The sequence below is a fragment of the Dipodomys merriami genome, unplaced genomic scaffold (assembly GCF_024711535.1).
Source record: "Dipodomys merriami isolate MVZ:Mamm:240054 unplaced genomic scaffold, mDipMer1.0.p SCAF_137, whole genome shotgun sequence".
Lineage (NCBI taxonomy): Eukaryota > Metazoa > Chordata > Mammalia > Rodentia > Heteromyidae > Dipodomys > Dipodomys merriami.
The window spans coordinates 1,276,911-1,292,080 of NW_027202682.1; the positions used below are offsets into that span (position 1 = coordinate 1,276,911).

The 15,170-nt window shown below is 66.7% G+C and overlaps 1 protein-coding gene across 1 annotated transcript; it reads left to right on the top strand.

The window, feature by feature from the left end:
- The first annotated feature begins 8,923 nt into the window (after positions 1-8,923).
- Positions 8,924-14,948, top strand: LOC138825383 (mesothelin-like). The gene is made up of 17 exons (XM_070019855.1): positions 8,924-9,033; positions 9,113-9,206; positions 9,485-9,522; positions 9,979-10,019; positions 10,303-10,420; positions 10,793-10,878; positions 11,017-11,149; positions 11,245-11,438; positions 11,550-11,640; positions 11,718-11,817; positions 12,095-12,270; positions 12,361-12,516; positions 12,621-12,763; positions 13,441-13,568; positions 14,273-14,367; positions 14,485-14,671; positions 14,745-14,948. The coding sequence occupies exons 2-17, from the start codon at positions 9,116-9,118 to the stop codon at positions 14,831-14,833; spliced, it is 1,866 nt and encodes a 621-aa protein (XP_069875956.1). The 5' UTR covers positions 8,924-9,033; positions 9,113-9,115; the 3' UTR covers positions 14,834-14,948.
- The last annotated feature ends 222 nt before the right edge of the window (positions 14,949-15,170 follow it).

Genomic DNA, 15,170 nt, shown 5'->3' on the forward strand with positions numbered 1-15,170 from the left:
CCCCTGCCTCCTCCCCCTGCCTCCCCCTGCCTCCTCCCCCTGCCTCCTCCCCTGCCTCCTCCCCCTGCCTCCCCCTGCCTCCTCCTGCCTCCTCCTCCTGCCTCCCCCTGCCTCCTCCTGCCTAGTTTACTTCCCAGCTGGAGCTCTGGCAGCCTCCAGGCCAGTGGGCATCTGGCACTGCCCAGGCCTGCCTTGGTGGTACCCAAGCAGAGTCTGAGATACTGTGTCCACCATCTGAACAATCTCATTGGTAGTAGAAGGACACAAGTGAAGGGAGTGGCTCACATTTATCAGCCCAGCCCCCGAAGGATCTCAGTTCCAAGTCAGCCTGAGCCAAAAGTCAGGGTGCCTGCAGCTCAGAGAGCAAGCTGGGTATGGGGGTCACCTGCGTAAACCCATCTGCATGGCGGGTGTGGGTAGGAGGCGTAACTGGGAAGGCTCATCCAGCTCGTCCAGGCTCATCGGAGGACTGAAGCCAGCCTGGGGCCAGCCTGGGCAAACAGGACCAGGGGTTTTTGACCCCCTCCAATCCCGAGCAAGTTCTCCGCTGTTCTGGGCCGAGCTTCTCAACCCCTTGGGGATGGTTCTTTAACTCATTTCCCTGCAGATTCCGCTCCTGTGCCAACCCTGCACCTCCGGGTCCCCTGGCTTTTATTTGCAAATTGTTTCATCATCATCATTAGTGTGTATTTACTGCGCGCTTCCGTGCGCGTGTCCCTAGGCCAGACCCTGGGAAGAGCACACATCGGTGAGGGGAAGGGCAGCCCCGTGGTCAGCTGGGGATGCTGGGCTGTGCGCACGGACCCCGGGGTGCTCTGGGGCTCCCCGTGTGCCTCACTTCCTTGTGCGCTGCTGGGACTCCTGGAGGGGCCCATCAGCATCCACGGGCCACTGGGTGGCAGACCCAGGGCCTGGTGCCCGCCACTGCCCCTTCCCCGGGCTGGCCACAGCTTTGCAGGCTTCTGTGCCACAGGCTCAGGTGCGGGTTTGTGGAACCACAGAGATCTCTTCCCACAGTTGTGGAGACCAGAACTCTGAGGTTTGAATGTGCATAGCCGCGCCCCTGCGGGTGGGGGGCTGTGTGCCCCCTCTCCCCTGCGGGTGGTTTCTCCCCTGTCCTGAGCATGGGCAGTCTAGCTCCAGCCCCTCTCAGCACAACACCTGCTGTTGGACATAGAGCCACCCCAGCCCAGGACCCTGTGAGCAAGGACCACTGGTGGGAGAGCCTCTTCCTGGGGAAGGTCACCCTGGGGTTCTGCAGGACGCACACCTCGGACACCCAGCCTGGCCACACTGCCCCCGTTCCAGGTGCCCATGGGCCTGGAGGGCAGATGCAGGAAGTGGGCTTTGGGGGGCCCACAGCAGCGGTGGGGACCAGGTGGGTTGGGGCCAAGCCGCTGTGCCCGCCCGGGCGCCACAGGCAGGGATTCTGCCAGGCAGCGGCCCTGCGTGAGGTCGGCGTCCAGAGCGTCACGGCCGCGGTGGGCCTGTGGGGCAGCGGCAGTGGAAGTGGCCACCGTGAGGATGCAGCGTGGGACCGGCCGGCACCTGCGATGTGCGGTGTGTGTCTGCATTGCGGGACGGCCGCGTGCCCGGCTGAAGGCGAAGCTGTCTTTGCCTGCTCATCCCTCCATGTGTTTTGTGCGTGTGCTCCATTTTGTGACCTTATCGTTTTTTTTTTTTTTTCTTTTGTCGGTTGTGGGGCTTGAACTCTGGGCCTGGGCACTGTTCCTTAGCTCTTCAGCTCCAGGCAAGTGCTCTACTGCGTGAGCCACAGCGCCACTTCCCGTTTTCTGGTGGTTCGTTGGAGATAAGAGTCTCACGGACTTTCCTGCCCAGGCTGGCTTTGAACCGCGATCCTCAGATCTCAGCCTCCTGAGTAGTTAGGGTTACAGGCGTGAGCCACCGGCGCCGGCTTCGTTCTTATTGTTGAAGCAGTGTTTTGCTATGTGGCCCGGGCTGGTACAGCATGTGTGGCTTTCATGCAGGGATTACGGCATGCAACGTCATACCTAGCTGTTCCATCGGTGTGTTTATGAGTGTGCATACGTGGCGTCATGACCGCCGGCTTGTGTGTGTTTGCACAATGACGTGGCCGCCAGCCTGTGCGTGAGTGTGCTCATGCGTGTCCGCATGCCCCCACCCAGCCCCCATGAGAGCTGGGACTCGGCCCACAGAAGGTGGCCCGTGGACAGGTTTTACCCGTTGAAGGAATTACTGCCAGCAATGAACGCATCATTAGTGGCATAATCAGCGCGATGTCTTCCCTCTGGGGCCGCCACATCTTGTCAACAGGCGGAAGCCTGGTAACAGCCCCGGGGGGCCTGGCACGGGCCGCGGTGAGCCTCTAATGAGCCGGCCGCGCGCCACACAGGGCAGCCGGCTGGGTGGCCGCAGAGTGCCAGCCACGGACCCCGGTCTGTCCCCAAGGCTGGGCACCATGTAGGGACGCGGGTGTGCCCGCCTGCGATGTGCGTGGCCCCACAGTCCTGCAGGGGACGGGCGTTTCTGGTGGAGGCTCTGGGGTGCCTGACGTGCGGCCCGGACGCTGTTCCTGGGACGTGGTGGAAGGGCCTGGTGCGTCCGGGGACAGCTCTTTCTGCCTCGGAAGCTGGTGGCTCCTCCTGGGACTGCCCTGAGTCCTCGCTGACCCCGGGGCCACACAAGTCAGAGCACCGGGCAGTGCTGGCGGCGGGGCCAGGCGCAGGACAGACGGCTGGGTGTGGGGAGCTGGGAGGCGGGCAGGGGCCTGGGCGGCGTGGCCTGCCCCTGGCAGCTCCCGAGGGTGCGTGCGGCCCTGGGGAGGGGGGCGGGCCACGTGGGGGAGCATGAGAGCCCCGGGCCTCCCCCTCCATCCGCCTTTCTTGTGGTGATGCCCACAGCGTCTCCTGGCGGCTCCCAACCACTCCCCAGCTCCCATTCTCAATGGTTGCAGGGTGACAGGGAGGGCGTCTGGCTGACTCCTGCCCTGGGCTCCGGCTGCTCTGTCCAGCTCTTCCTGTGAGTCCCGGCCTGTCCTTCTGCCCATGGTCCCCACCCTGGGACCCCAGAGGATGGGAGAGGTGGGGCTGTGTACCCACTGGGCCAGCAGTGCCCCTGAAGTGGACCAGATGACCAGCCCTGGGGACGCGGTGGTCAGGGACACTAACTGCCACCACCAAGGGAGAGAGGCCCCTCCGAGGCCCGCCCCAGCCCCACAGGCCTCCGCGCCTCCTTGCTGGGAGGGGATGGCGTGCAGAGACCAGAGCGAGGCCCGGCCTCGTCGGATTAGCGTGGAAGCAGAATCAGTGTTTATCCAAGTTCTCAGCAGGTCCGCAGGTAGCCTACAAACAACAGATCTGCTCATGCGAAAAGTCAAAGAATAAAGGGTGTGTGTGTGAGTGTGTGTGTGTGTGAGTGAGTGTATTTCCTCACACAGTGAAAAGGCCAGCGGTAGCCTGGGGCTGAGATTGGCAGCCCACGGGGGTGGGGTGGGGGTCACAGGAAGCCAGTGGTGCCCGGAAACCAACAAGGAAGATCACCTGGGGGTGGCGTCTGGGGACCGGAGCCGTGTGCCAGCTCCGGACACCTCCCACAGCTCGCCGTGCACGCACCCCGGGACCGCAGCCTGAAGTAAAGGCTTGTGTAAATGCCCACCCAGAACACCACTGGGACACACAGTCACGTAGGAGAAAGAAGCGTTTAATGTCAGCTAGAGGCTGGCAGGCTGTCCCTCGCGGGACTGCGCTGCAGCTGTGGAGGTAGATAGAGTGGCAGGAGTCGGAAGGCAGAGGAGGGCCGGGGCAGGAAAGCTTCATAGTCACAGCTGACACTGGAGCTCTCGGACAGCCAGGGCAGGGAAAACATCCTAGAGCGGATGCACCTTGTGATCACACACTGGAGACCAGTGTGGCCGGACTGGCATCCCGGCAGTGTGGCTGACACAGCCGGGAGGTGGGGATAGACATCTGTGGCCAGGCCTGGCTTGGGAATGGCTCAGGGTGAAGGCTGGCAACCCAAAATAGGGGTGAATAAGCTTACACTGTGTACCGTGATCGGCCTCGGCATTCGTCCTGTTCCCTCCGTGCTGGGCTTAAGCAACCCCCCTGCCCGGGTCTCCAGGAGTGTGTACCACTGTACCCTATTTGCTTCCAACAACCTTTTTTTTTTTTCTGTTCAGTTGTAGGGCTTGAACTCTGGGCCTGAGCGCTGTCCCTCAGCTCGTCAGCTCAAGGCGAGCGTTCTACCACTTGAGCCACAGCACCACTTCCAGTTTTCTGGGAGAGAAGAGTCTCAGGGAGTTTGCTGCCCGGGCTGGCTTTGAACCGTGATCCTCAGAGCTCAGCCTCCTGAGTAGCGAGGATGACAGGCGTGAGCCACCAGCGCCCAGCTCCAACAAACTTTTTACAAGTCAGGATTTACTCATTTGTAGTGTAGAACCCACAGCCTTGCAATTCTCTGCCACCACCAACACGCAGCCAGGCCGTATTTACTGACGTGTATGTTACACAGGGAAATTCCTTCCTTGTAGCTAGTCCGAGCAGCACCCGGGTGCCAGCTCTTCCACCACCGTGAGAAGGGTTTTCTCTGTGGTTACCTTAGACATATCAAATTTCCTCTGCCATTGCTGCTTTGTTCCGCGGAATTAGGCGGGTGGTGAGGTTTGCGTGCGTGGGTTTTCCTAGGTGTGTGGTTCCTGGGAGTCTTACATCTGTGGGGGCCAGATCACATTCTGTAATTTCCGTCACCACAGAACCCCTGGCACCTGTCGGTGTACGGCTGAGAACGGCCGGTTCTCTGCCGTTGGCTGGGACGTTCTGTGCCTGTCCACCGCCCTGCCCCGAGGGTTCGCTGTGCTGTCCGAGCTGCCCGGGGTTCAGGATCCTCGGCCTCCCAAGCGCTAGGATTTCAGACCCAAGCTGCCAAATCTAGCTAGGTGTCCGTGCTCTGTGATTTGCAGTGTGTGTTGGGGGTGAGCTGCACCCTGGCCTGGCACCCGGCCTGGGCTCCGCTGCCTCTCAGTCCCTGCCCCTAGAGGTCAGGGTGAGCGCAGCCCGACCCCCAGCTCCTCCCCAGGGGCCCACCCACCCTTCCCGTGCCCGCCCGCGGCCGCCCGCCCCCAGCCAGGTAGCCACGCTTCATTGGTTCCACTTGGCCTGCTGGGAGCCTCCACCCAGCAGGTGAAGAAACTGAGGCAGGGTGCTCACTCAAGTCCACCACCCCCGGACTCAGTCTCACCGTGAGAGGTCACACAGGGGGCGTCCCTACACAGCCAAGCGCAAGCCCTCCCCTCCCCGCACCCCCACCCCGGGCCGCCCTCCCCTCCCCCCCACCCCGGGCCGCCCTCCCCTCCCCGCACCCCCACCCCGGGCCGCCCTCCCCTCCCCGCACCCCGGGCCGCCCTCCCCTCCCCCCACCCCGGGCCGCCCTCCCCTCCCCGCACCCCGGGCCGCCCACTTCCCAGCCCTGTCTTCACATGAACTCAGTGACTTACAGTGACCCTGTGCCCATGTGCACGGCGTGCGCTGCCTTGCTGTGCCGGCTCACACCCCCCTCCTCACCCCTCCTCACCCCTCCTCACCCCTCCTCACCCTCCTCACCCCTCACCCTCCTCACCCTCCTCACCCCTCCTCACCCTCCTCACCCCTCCTCACCCCTCCTCACCCCTCCTCACCCCCCCTCCTCACCCCTCCTCACCCCTCCTCCCTCCTCATCCCTCCTCATCCCTCACCCCTCCTCATCCCTCCTCACCCCTCCTCCCTCCTCACCCCTCCTCACCCCTCCTCACCCCTCCTCATCCCTCCTCATCCCTCCTCACCCCTCCTCATCCCTCCTCATCCCTCCTCACCCCTCCTCATCCCTCCTCACCCTCCTCACCCCTCCTCATTCCTCCTCACCCCTCCTCACCCCTCCTCACCCCTCCTCACCCCTCCTCATCCCTCCTCATCCCTCCTCACCCCTCCTCATCCCTCCTCATCCCTCCTCACCCCTCCTCATCCCTCCTCACCCTCCTCACCCCTCCTCATTCCTCCTCACCCCTCCTCACCCCTCCTCACCCCTCCTCATCCCTCCTCATCCCTCATCCCTCCTCACCCCTCCTCATCCCTCCTCACCCCTCCTCATCCCTCCTCACCCTCCTCACCCCTCCTCATTCCTCCTCACCCCTCCTCACCCCTCCTCACCCCTCCTCACCCCTCCTCATCCCTCCTTACCCCTCCTCATCCCTCCTCATCCCTCCTCACCCTTCCTCATCCCTCCTCACCCTCCTCACCCCTCCTCATCCCTCCTCATCCCTCCTCACCCCTCCTCACCCCTCCTCACCCCTCCTCACCCCTCCTCATCCCTCCTCACCCCTCCTCATCCCCCTCATCCCTCCTCATCCCTCCTCACCCCCTCCCTCCTCACCCCTCCTCACCCCTCCCCCATCCCTCCTCACCCCTCCTCATCCCTCCTCACCCCTCCTCATCCCTCCTCATCCCTCCCCCTCATCCCTGCCTCCCATGAGTGCAATGTGGAGCCCTCCCCACTGTCCACCCTCCTCAGGACCCAGAGTAATGCCCAAGTCTGGATACTGAATGGAGGCTGTGCCCCCCAGGGGCACAGAGGCTGCTGGGGCCCCAGGGTGAGGGGGTCAGGCTCAGGTGGGAGGGTCAGGCTCAGGTGGGAGGGTCAGGCTCAGGTGAGGGGGTCAGGCTCAGGTGAGGGGGTCAGGCTCAGGTGGGAGGGTCAGGCTCAGGTGAGGGGGTCAGGCTCAGGTGAGGGGGTCAGGCTCAGGTGGGAGGGTCAGGCTCAGGTGGGAGGGTCAGGCTCAGGTGAGGGGGTCAGGCTCAGGTGGTGGAGTCAGGCTCAGGTGGTGGAGTCAGGCTCAGGTGAGGGGGTCAGGCTCAGGTGAGGGGGTCAGGCTCAGGTGAGGGGGTCAGGTGCCGCGTGGGAGGGTCAGGCTCAGGTGAGGGGGTCAGGCTCAGGTGAGGGGGTCAGGCTCAGGTGGTGGAGTCAGGCTCAGGTGAGGGGGTCAGGCTCAGGTGGGAGAGTCAGGCTCAGGTGGGAGGGTCAGGCTCAGGTGAGGGGGTCAGGCTCAGGTGGTGGGGTCAGGCTCAGGTGGTGGAGTCAGGCTCAGGTGAGGGGGTCAGGCTCAGGTGAGGGGGTCAGGCTCAGGTGAAGGGGTCAGGCTCAGGTGGGAGGGTCAGGCTCAGGTGAGGGGGTCAGGCTCAGGTGGAAGGGTCAGGCTCAGGTGGTGGAGTCAGGCTCAGGTGGTGGGGTCAGGCTCAGGTGAGGGGGTCAGGCTCAGGTGGTGGAGTCAGGCTCAGGTGAGGGGGTCAGGCTCAGGTGGGAGGGTCAGGCTCAGGTGAGGGGGTCAGGCTCAGGTGAGGGGGTCAGGCTCAGGTGGGAGAGTCAGGCTCAGGTGGGAGGGTCAGGCTCAGGTGGTGGAGTCAGGCTCAGGTGAGGGGGTCAGGCTCAGGTGGGAGAGTCAGGCTCAGGTGGGAGGGTCAGGCTCAGGTGAGGGGGTCAGGCTCAGGTGGTGGGGTCAGGCTCAGGTGGTGGAGTCAGGCTCAGGTGAGGGGGTCAGGCTCAGGTGAGGGGGTCAGGCTCAGGTGAGGGGGTCAGGCTCAGGTGGGAGGGTCAGGCTCAGGTGAGGGAGTCAGGCTCAGGTGAGGGGGTCAGGCTCAGGTGGGAGCCGTGGGCATCTGACTGCCCTCAGCAGGACCACCCTGTGCTCTGTGCACACTGCCTCCCCGGGGCACAGTCCAGCTCAGCCTGGGGCTTGGGGCAGGGCCCGGGCACTGCAGGGCCTCCCCAGGGTTCCGGCCTCTGCCCTGTGCCTGTGCTGTGGTGGGCAAGCCTGCGGAAGGGCACGTAGCCCCTCAGCGCTTCAGCCCTGGGAGGGAAGGGGGCCGGGGGGGAGGGGGCTGGGCTGATTGGAGACCTGCCCGCCTGGGATGGAATGTGGGGGGCCCTGGGCGGATCCAGGGCCTGCTGGCCTGTGTCCACTGTGGACCCCCTTCCTCTGCAGTCACCGGAATGTCTTCCTGCCCCGCCCTGCCCGTGCTGGGTGCCCGTGGCTGCCACAGGCTTCTTTGCGGGCCCCAGCAGGAATGCGGCTCGGCCTCTCTGCCCCGGGTTGAGGGCCAGGCCTGCGAGCTGCAGCCGGACGCCGAGGCTGACGGGTGGGCGTGGCAGGTAGGCCAGGAGAGAGGCCTTGTCCTGGGGAGCTCCAGACCGCGGTGGCCGGGGTAGCAGGCACTGTCCCCCGAGACAAGCCTCCTCAGCGCCGCCCTCCTGGACGAGCTTGCCTGGGTGGGGAATAGGCAGCCTGAGGGCACCCTGGGGTCTCACACAGGCCGGGGTCGGGCAGGTGCCCAGCTGCGTGCAGCGCGGAGCTGGGGGATGGGAGGGGCCCCTGCAGCTGAGTCCCGCCTGGAGTTCTGGGCTGTGGAGGCAGGCGAAGGGCCTACCACCGCCAGAGCCTCTGCCGGGGGCCGGGAGAGGGCCGCGGGCTGCCAGGGTGCCATCGCCGTGGTTCTCGCTGGGTCACTCAGCCCTCACCGGGCCAGCCAGCGCCGGGCCGTCCACCACCTCCTCAAGAGTCAGCTGCAGGAGGTTCCCTGGAGCAGTGGGTGGGGCTCCCCTGGGGCGGGGGGGGGGGGCCGGGGAGGGTGGGCTGATCTCTGTGCGTCCCCCTCCTCCTCCCCTCCTCCTCATTCAGGGAGGCCCCTCCCCACAGCTGCAGGGGGGTGTGGGGTTGGAGGAGCTGGCCGACCGGAGGGCGGGCAGAGGCCAGTGTCTCCCTCCCCTGCCCCTCACCGTCCACCTGGCAGAGCCCCGGGGCTGCAGCTGAAAGCACTGGGGAAGGGAGAGGCCTGCTCAGCCCGCCCCCTTCCCCACACAAACGGGGAAACTGAGGTCTGCCTGATTGGAGGCAGCCCAGGGCTCTCCCGGCCCTGCCCTTCAGGGAGTGGGGACGGGCTCAGAGCGGGGCCTGGCCCAGCACCCCACCCCCTGTGGGAGGACTCACTTCCGCGGGGCTGGCCTGGAGCTCCCCTGGGCGCCCAGGAGGTGGGACCCACAGAGCCTGGGGCGGCCCCGGGTGGGTGGGAGGGCGTTGGAAGGGGAGCCCAGCCACTGTCCTCCACAGACCATGGCCTTGTCGGCAGCCAGACGCCTTCTGGGGTCCCGCAGGACCCCTATTCGGGGCGGTCTGCTGCTGCTGCTGCCGCTGCTGGGCCTCGGTAAGTAGGGGCAGCTGACCAGAGAAGCCGGGGAGGGCTGGGCGTTGCGGGGGGCGGGGAGGGGTGCTGAGCACGGTGGGGTCTTGAAGACTGGTGGTACCTGACCACCCTGAGGAAGGTGTGGGGGTCCGGGCCCCCGTGGGGGCCGAGCCCTGGGCCTCCACACCCGGCAGGGGGTCACTGGGCTGCGGCTAGGGAGGGAGAGGCTTTGTCCCCTTCTCAGGGCCAGGCGCACCCCCAGAGCCCCTCCACCCCAGCCTCCTGCCTGTGCTCCACAGGCAGGACAGAACCTCCAAGGGCTGCAGAGACGGGACAGGTGAGGCTGGAGGACGGGGGGGGGGGGAGACGGGACAGGTGAGGCTGGAGGATGGGGGGGTGAGGGGGGTGGGGGTGGGGGAGGGGAGATGGGACAGGTGAGGCTGGAGGACGGGAGGGTAGGGGAGGGGAGGCAGCTGGGCTTTCCCCTCCTGGGTGGAGACCCAGGCCTGGCCCGCAGTGGAAGACAGGGCCAGGTATCTTCCACACGCACCAATACCTAGCAGCTGTTCAGGGGACCCACTGGCAAAGGTGTAGCTGGGCCCTAAGCATAGCTGGGTCAGGTAGAAGTTAAGCCAGGAGATCCAAACGTGGGTCCCAGCAAACAGCCAGGCTCCGCATACCCGGCCCCCCACCCCACCCCGGAGTCTGGGCCTTGAAGCAGCTGAGCCCAAAGTGTGGCAGAGACTGAGAAACACCCACCTGGGCGGGCATCAGCAGAGCCTTGTCCCCACAGCCTCCGCTCCCGGGCGCGGCGGGCCTGCGTGACGCTGACAGGTACGTCCGGGGTTCCTCAGGCCCCGGGGCTCCGGGGGCCTCGTAGGCCGGGCACCCAGGGGCCGGCTGCACCGCTTCCTGGGCCTCTGCTCCTGCCCCTCCCCTGCCTCTCCTGCTTCCCGGGGCCTGACCAGGCTCAGGACTGGGGAACGGCGGCCAGCCCTTGCCCTCCAGATGTTGCCTGGCCCTGGGAGGCCTACGGGGTCCTGCAGGGAGGGGGTGCTGTGGGACCAGGGGGTACTGAGAAGGCCAGAAGTGGGTACACACTCGGGGCCCGCCCCAGCCCGGCCCTAGGCCTCTCGAGCTTCTCCTGCGAGGAGGCGTCCCGCCTGAGCGCCGGGCGCGCCCTGGAGCTGGCTGTGACTGTGAGGCGGGAGCACATCCCGCTCCAGGAGGATCAGGTGGGTCTCCCGAGGGTCTCCTGTGGGTCTCCCGCCGGCGGGAGGATCAGGTGGGTCTCCCGTGGGTCTCCTGTGGGTCTCCCGCCGGCGGGAGAATCAGGTGGGTCTCCCGAGGGCTGACCGGGTGTGTGGCCACACGGGTCTGGCTGTGGGGGGTGACTGAGGAGGCCTGCCCGCCCCCCTGGAGACTGGGCCCCCCTTCAAAGCCTTGCCCCTAAAACCCGGCTTCCATGGGCCGAGTCCCTGCCTGCCCGCCCCGGCCCGCCCTGCCCACGGGTGCGGGGGCTGGGGTGTGCTTTGTGGGTGGGAGACCTGGAGCCCCCCGCCCGGGGCCCAGCACATTCCGAGCCGGCCGGCCTGGTCTCTCGGCAGCTGCGCTGTTTGGCTCACCGTCTCTCAGAGCACCTTGCCCCCCAGGACCTGGACGCCCTCCCAGTGGACATGCTGCCCTTCCTCAAGTAGGCTCGGTGCCAGGCGCTGGGGCACCCCCCCCCCCCGTCCCCGGCTTACAGCCCAGGGGCTGGGAGGCTGGGCCAGGGCGGGATCGGGAGGGGGTGGGCTGCGGGCAAAGCCGTCCCCGGCATTTCTCTCCACAGCCCTGCCTCGTTCCCGCGGCCTCAGGTCTGTAAGAGCTTGTTGTCTCGAGTCTCCAAGGCCAGCACCTTGCGCCAGCTCCCACCCGGGGCTCCTGAGCGCCAGCGTCTGCTGTGCCTGGCTCTGGCCTGCCGGGTACAGAACAGAAGGGGGGAGCGGGGGGGGGGAGCAGGGCAGAGAGGGAGGGGCGGCCCCTCACAGGAAGGCACTGAGGCCGAATGTGTGTTCAGGGTGTGCGGGGCTCTCGGGTGAGCGAGGCCGACGTGCAGGCCCTGGGGAGCCTGGCGTGTGACCTGCCCGGGCGCTTTGTGGCCAGCGCAGCGGCCGTCCTCCTCCCCCGGCTGGCCAGCTGCCCAGGTCCCCTGGACCAGGACCAGCAGGAGGCAGCCAGGACGGCTCTGAAGGGCGGAGGACCCCCCTATGGGTGAGTGAGGGGGTGTCTGAGGTCTCTGGGGCGTGCCCCTTCACAGCCAGGAGCAGCGTCTGACCCCGGCTGCCCCCTGCACTGCATCTGGGGGCTCCTCTGTCCAAACAGTCCTCCCTCGCGCTGGTCCCCCTCCACCCTGGACGCTCTGCAGGGCCTGGTGACAGTGTTGGACCTGCCCATCGTTAATAGCATCCCCCAGGTGAGCCCCCCTCCTCTGCTCCCGGCTCTGATCCCGGGGACCCTCGGGCTCACTGGTCTGCCCTGCTCTGTCCTCAGGAGGTCTTGGACTCCTGGCTACAGCGCATCTCCGGGCCCCCATCGTGGCGGAGGTCTGAGCTGGCCCCCGCGGTCCAAAGGTTCCGGCGAGACACAGAGAGTGAGCTCTGAACCTGCTCACCAGGCCTTGGGCACTGGAGCCGGGGGCCGGGCATGGGGCAGGCCTGGGGCAGGGGGAGGGCACGGAGGAGGGCAGGTAACCAGGGGCCGGGAGGCAGGGGGGACGGGCGGCACTAGCACTGTCCATGCCTGAGATCTTTCCTGCCTTCTCAGCTAACCAGGTCATCCCCTCACAGACCGGGTGGGTAAGCGGAGGCCGGAGCAGGATGGAGGCTGTGGGAGGAGGAGGGGCTGAGGCAGCAGGCCTGTCCTCGCAGGGGCCTGTCCCCCGGGGCAGAGGGCGTTGGCCGTGGACGAGAGCCTCTTCTGGTATGAGGAGTGGGAGCTGGAGGCCTGCCTGGACGGCGCCGTGCTGGCGGAGCAGATGGAGGAAGTGAACAAGATCCCCTTCACCTACCAGCAGCTCGGCGCTCTGAAGCGCAAGTTGGACAAGGTAGCTCACCGTGCCCCCCTGTCCCGGACAGACACGGGGCGGCCCAGCCCTCCAGTGTGGCCCTGGCCCTCAGGGTCACTTCCTTTCCAGACCTTTCCACAAGGGTACCCCGAGGCCCTGATCCAGAGGCTCGGCCCCTTCTTCCGCCACGTCCTCCCGGAGGACATCAGCAAGTGGAACGTGACCTCCCTGGACACGATCAAGGACCTGCTGGAGGCCAGCAGTGGGCACAGCACAGATGCGCAGGTGAGGGCCGCCCGGGGCGTCGGCTGGGGCGCATCCCGGGCAGGGTGGGTCCCGGGCGGGTTTGCCTCTCCCTGCCCCGGGACTCCACGGTGGCGCCTCCACAGGTGACTGCCCTCATCACCCGCTACCTGCTGGGAAGGGACGACTTGGACGAGGACACGCTGGACCTCCTGGCTGGTGTCCGCCCCACTTACCTGTGTGTCCTCAGCCCCACGCAGCTGGAGTCCCTGCCCCTCGGTGTCCTCTGGTGAGTCCCCCCCCCATGTCCTGTGCTGTGGTGCCCGCCCCCCGTGTCCTGTGTTGTGGTGCCCCCCGTGTCCTGTGTTGTGGTGCCCCCCGTGTCCTGTGCTGTGGTGCCCGCCCGCCCCCCGTGTCCTGTGCTGTGGTGCCCGCCCCCCCCCCGTGTCCTGTGCTGTGGTGCCCCCCGTGTCCTGTGCTGTGGTGCCCCCCGTGTCCTGTGCTGTGGTGCCCGCCCCCCGTGTCCTGTGCTGTGGTGCCCCCCGTGTCCTGTGCTGTGGTGCCCGCCCCCCGTGTCCTGTGCTGTGGTGCCCGCCCGCCCCCCGTGTCCTGTGCTGTGGTGCCCGCCCGCCCCCCCGTGTCCTGTGCTGTGGTGCCCCCCGTGTCCTGTGCTGTGGTGCCCCCCGTGTCCTGTGCTGTGGTGCCCCCCGTGTCCTGTGCTGTGGTGCCCCCCGTGTCCTGTGCTGTGGTGCCCCCCTGTGTCCTGTGCTGTGGTGCCCCCCGTGTCCTGTGCTGTGGTGCCCCCCGTGTCCTGTGCTGTGGTGCCCCCCCCCCGTGTCCTGTGCTGTGGTGCCCTCCATGTCCTGTGCTGTGGTGCCCGCCCCCCGTGTCCTGTGCTGTGGTGCCCTCCATGTCCTGTGCTGTGGTGCCTGCCCCACCCATTGCTCAGCCCCACGCTTCCCCCAGGACAGTCACACCCAAGGATCTGGACTCCTGCAGCCCGCAGCAGCTGGGCCTTCTCTATCCCAAGGCCCTGCTGGCCTTTCAGAACGTGAGCGGGCCGGAGTACCTTGGGAAGATCCAGGCCTTCCTAGGTGAGCCGGGGCACACGCAGCCAGTCGGGGCGGGCACAGGCAGGGGCGGCCCCGGCCTCTCCTGCCTCCCCTGCCTCCTCCGCCCCTCAGCAGGGGCTGGCTGATCTAAGCTCCAGGCCGTAGGCCCCCAGCCCACAGGCTGAGGTTGGGGGATTCCCCTGGAAAGAAGGCAGGGTGGGGGCTGGGAAGGCGGCTCAGTGGCAGAGCGCTCACCTCGCATGCCTGAAGCCCTGGGTTCGATTCCTCAGCACCACATACACAGAAAAAGCCGGAAGTGGAGCTGTGGCTCAAGTGGTAGAGTGCTAGTCTTGAGCAAAAGAAGTTCAGAGACAGTGCCCAGCCCCTGAGTTCAAGCCCAGGACTGCCAAAAGGGAGGAGGAGGAGGAGGAAGAGGACGAGGAGGAAGAGGAGGAGGAGGAGGAAGAGGGGGAGGGGGAGGGGGAGGGGAGGAAGAGGGGGAGGGGAGGGGAGGAAGAGGGGGAGGGGGAGGGGGAGGAGGAAGGGGGGAGGGGGAGGGGGAGGGGGAGGGGAGGAAGAGGGGGAGGGAGAGGAGGAAGAGGGGGAGGGGGAGGGGAGGAAGAGGGGGAGGGGGAGGGAGGAGGAAGAGGGGGAGGGGGAGGGGGAGGAGGGGGACTGTCTGTGGTGGGGCTGAGGCCCGGTGTTGCGTTGCACGGTCTGGAGCCTGGGTTCCACTCTCCGTGCAGGAGGGGCCTCCGCAGAGGACCTGCAGGCTCTCAGCCACCAGAACATAAGCATGGACATGGCCACATTCAAGAAGCTGCGGGTGGAGTCGGTGGTGGTAGGCGCGGAAGGGCTGGGGAAGGGCTTTCGGGAAGGCACAGCCAGGTCACAGCCGGCCTAGAGGGGCCGAGGTCTGAACACAGGGGAGACTGACGGCTGGCTCGCTCCTGGGCAGCGGCTGACGGTGGACGAGGTTCAGGCACTCCTGGGGTCGCACGTGGCAGAGCTGAAGGGCGAGGAGAACAGCAGCCCTGTGCGGGACTGGATCTTCCGGCAGCGCCAAGAAGACCTGGACCAGCTGGAGCTGGGGCTCCAGGGCGGCATCCCCAATGGCTACGTGATCCTGGACCTCAGCTTCCAAGGTGGGCCGGCGGCCCGGGGCGGGGCCGGGGGGGCTGGGGGCTGGCGGGCCTGAGTCACCCCTCTAACGTGCAGAGGCCTTCTCCCGCGGAGCTCCGCGTCTGACACCAGGACTGGCGCTTGCCTGGAGCTCTGCTCTGCTCTTGGCCTTCGCTCTGGGCTGAGACCACCGCTTCCGACCGTCCAGCCCTGGCCCTCCGAGGAGCTCTGCCTGACCCGAAGGCAGCCCAGCCCCGAGGGCGTTTGGGCTCAATAAACAGCAGTGTGTCACTGCGCTGATGTGGGCTGTGGTCTTGTCAGGCTGGGGAAGAGGGAGGGCCTGAGCTCGGGGCTCCCTGTGACCCCACGCACGCAGCACCCTGAGTTCCCATGACCAGAGAAAGGGGTGCAGGGCCTCTAACTGGAGCCCGCGACTGTCCAAGGCCTTCCCGGCATGATAACTGCCCTTCCCGAGCCCCCAGTTTTGGGTGTGGGGGAAGGTCTGGGCCCAGGAAGGTCTCT

Excerpts from the sequence above, each read along its gene's own strand:
- LOC138825383 (XM_070019855.1), top strand. The coding sequence starts at position 9,116 with ATGGCCTTGTCGGCAGCCAGACGCCTTCTGGGGTCCCGCAGGACCCCT. Across the intron at positions 9,207-9,484 it reads GCTGCCGCTGCTGGGCCTCG|GCAGGACAGAACCTCCAAGG; the intron begins GTAAGTAGGGGC and ends TGTGCTCCACAG. Across the intron at positions 13,569-14,272 it reads GAAGATCCAGGCCTTCCTAG|GAGGGGCCTCCGCAGAGGAC; the intron begins GTGAGCCGGGGC and ends CTCTCCGTGCAG.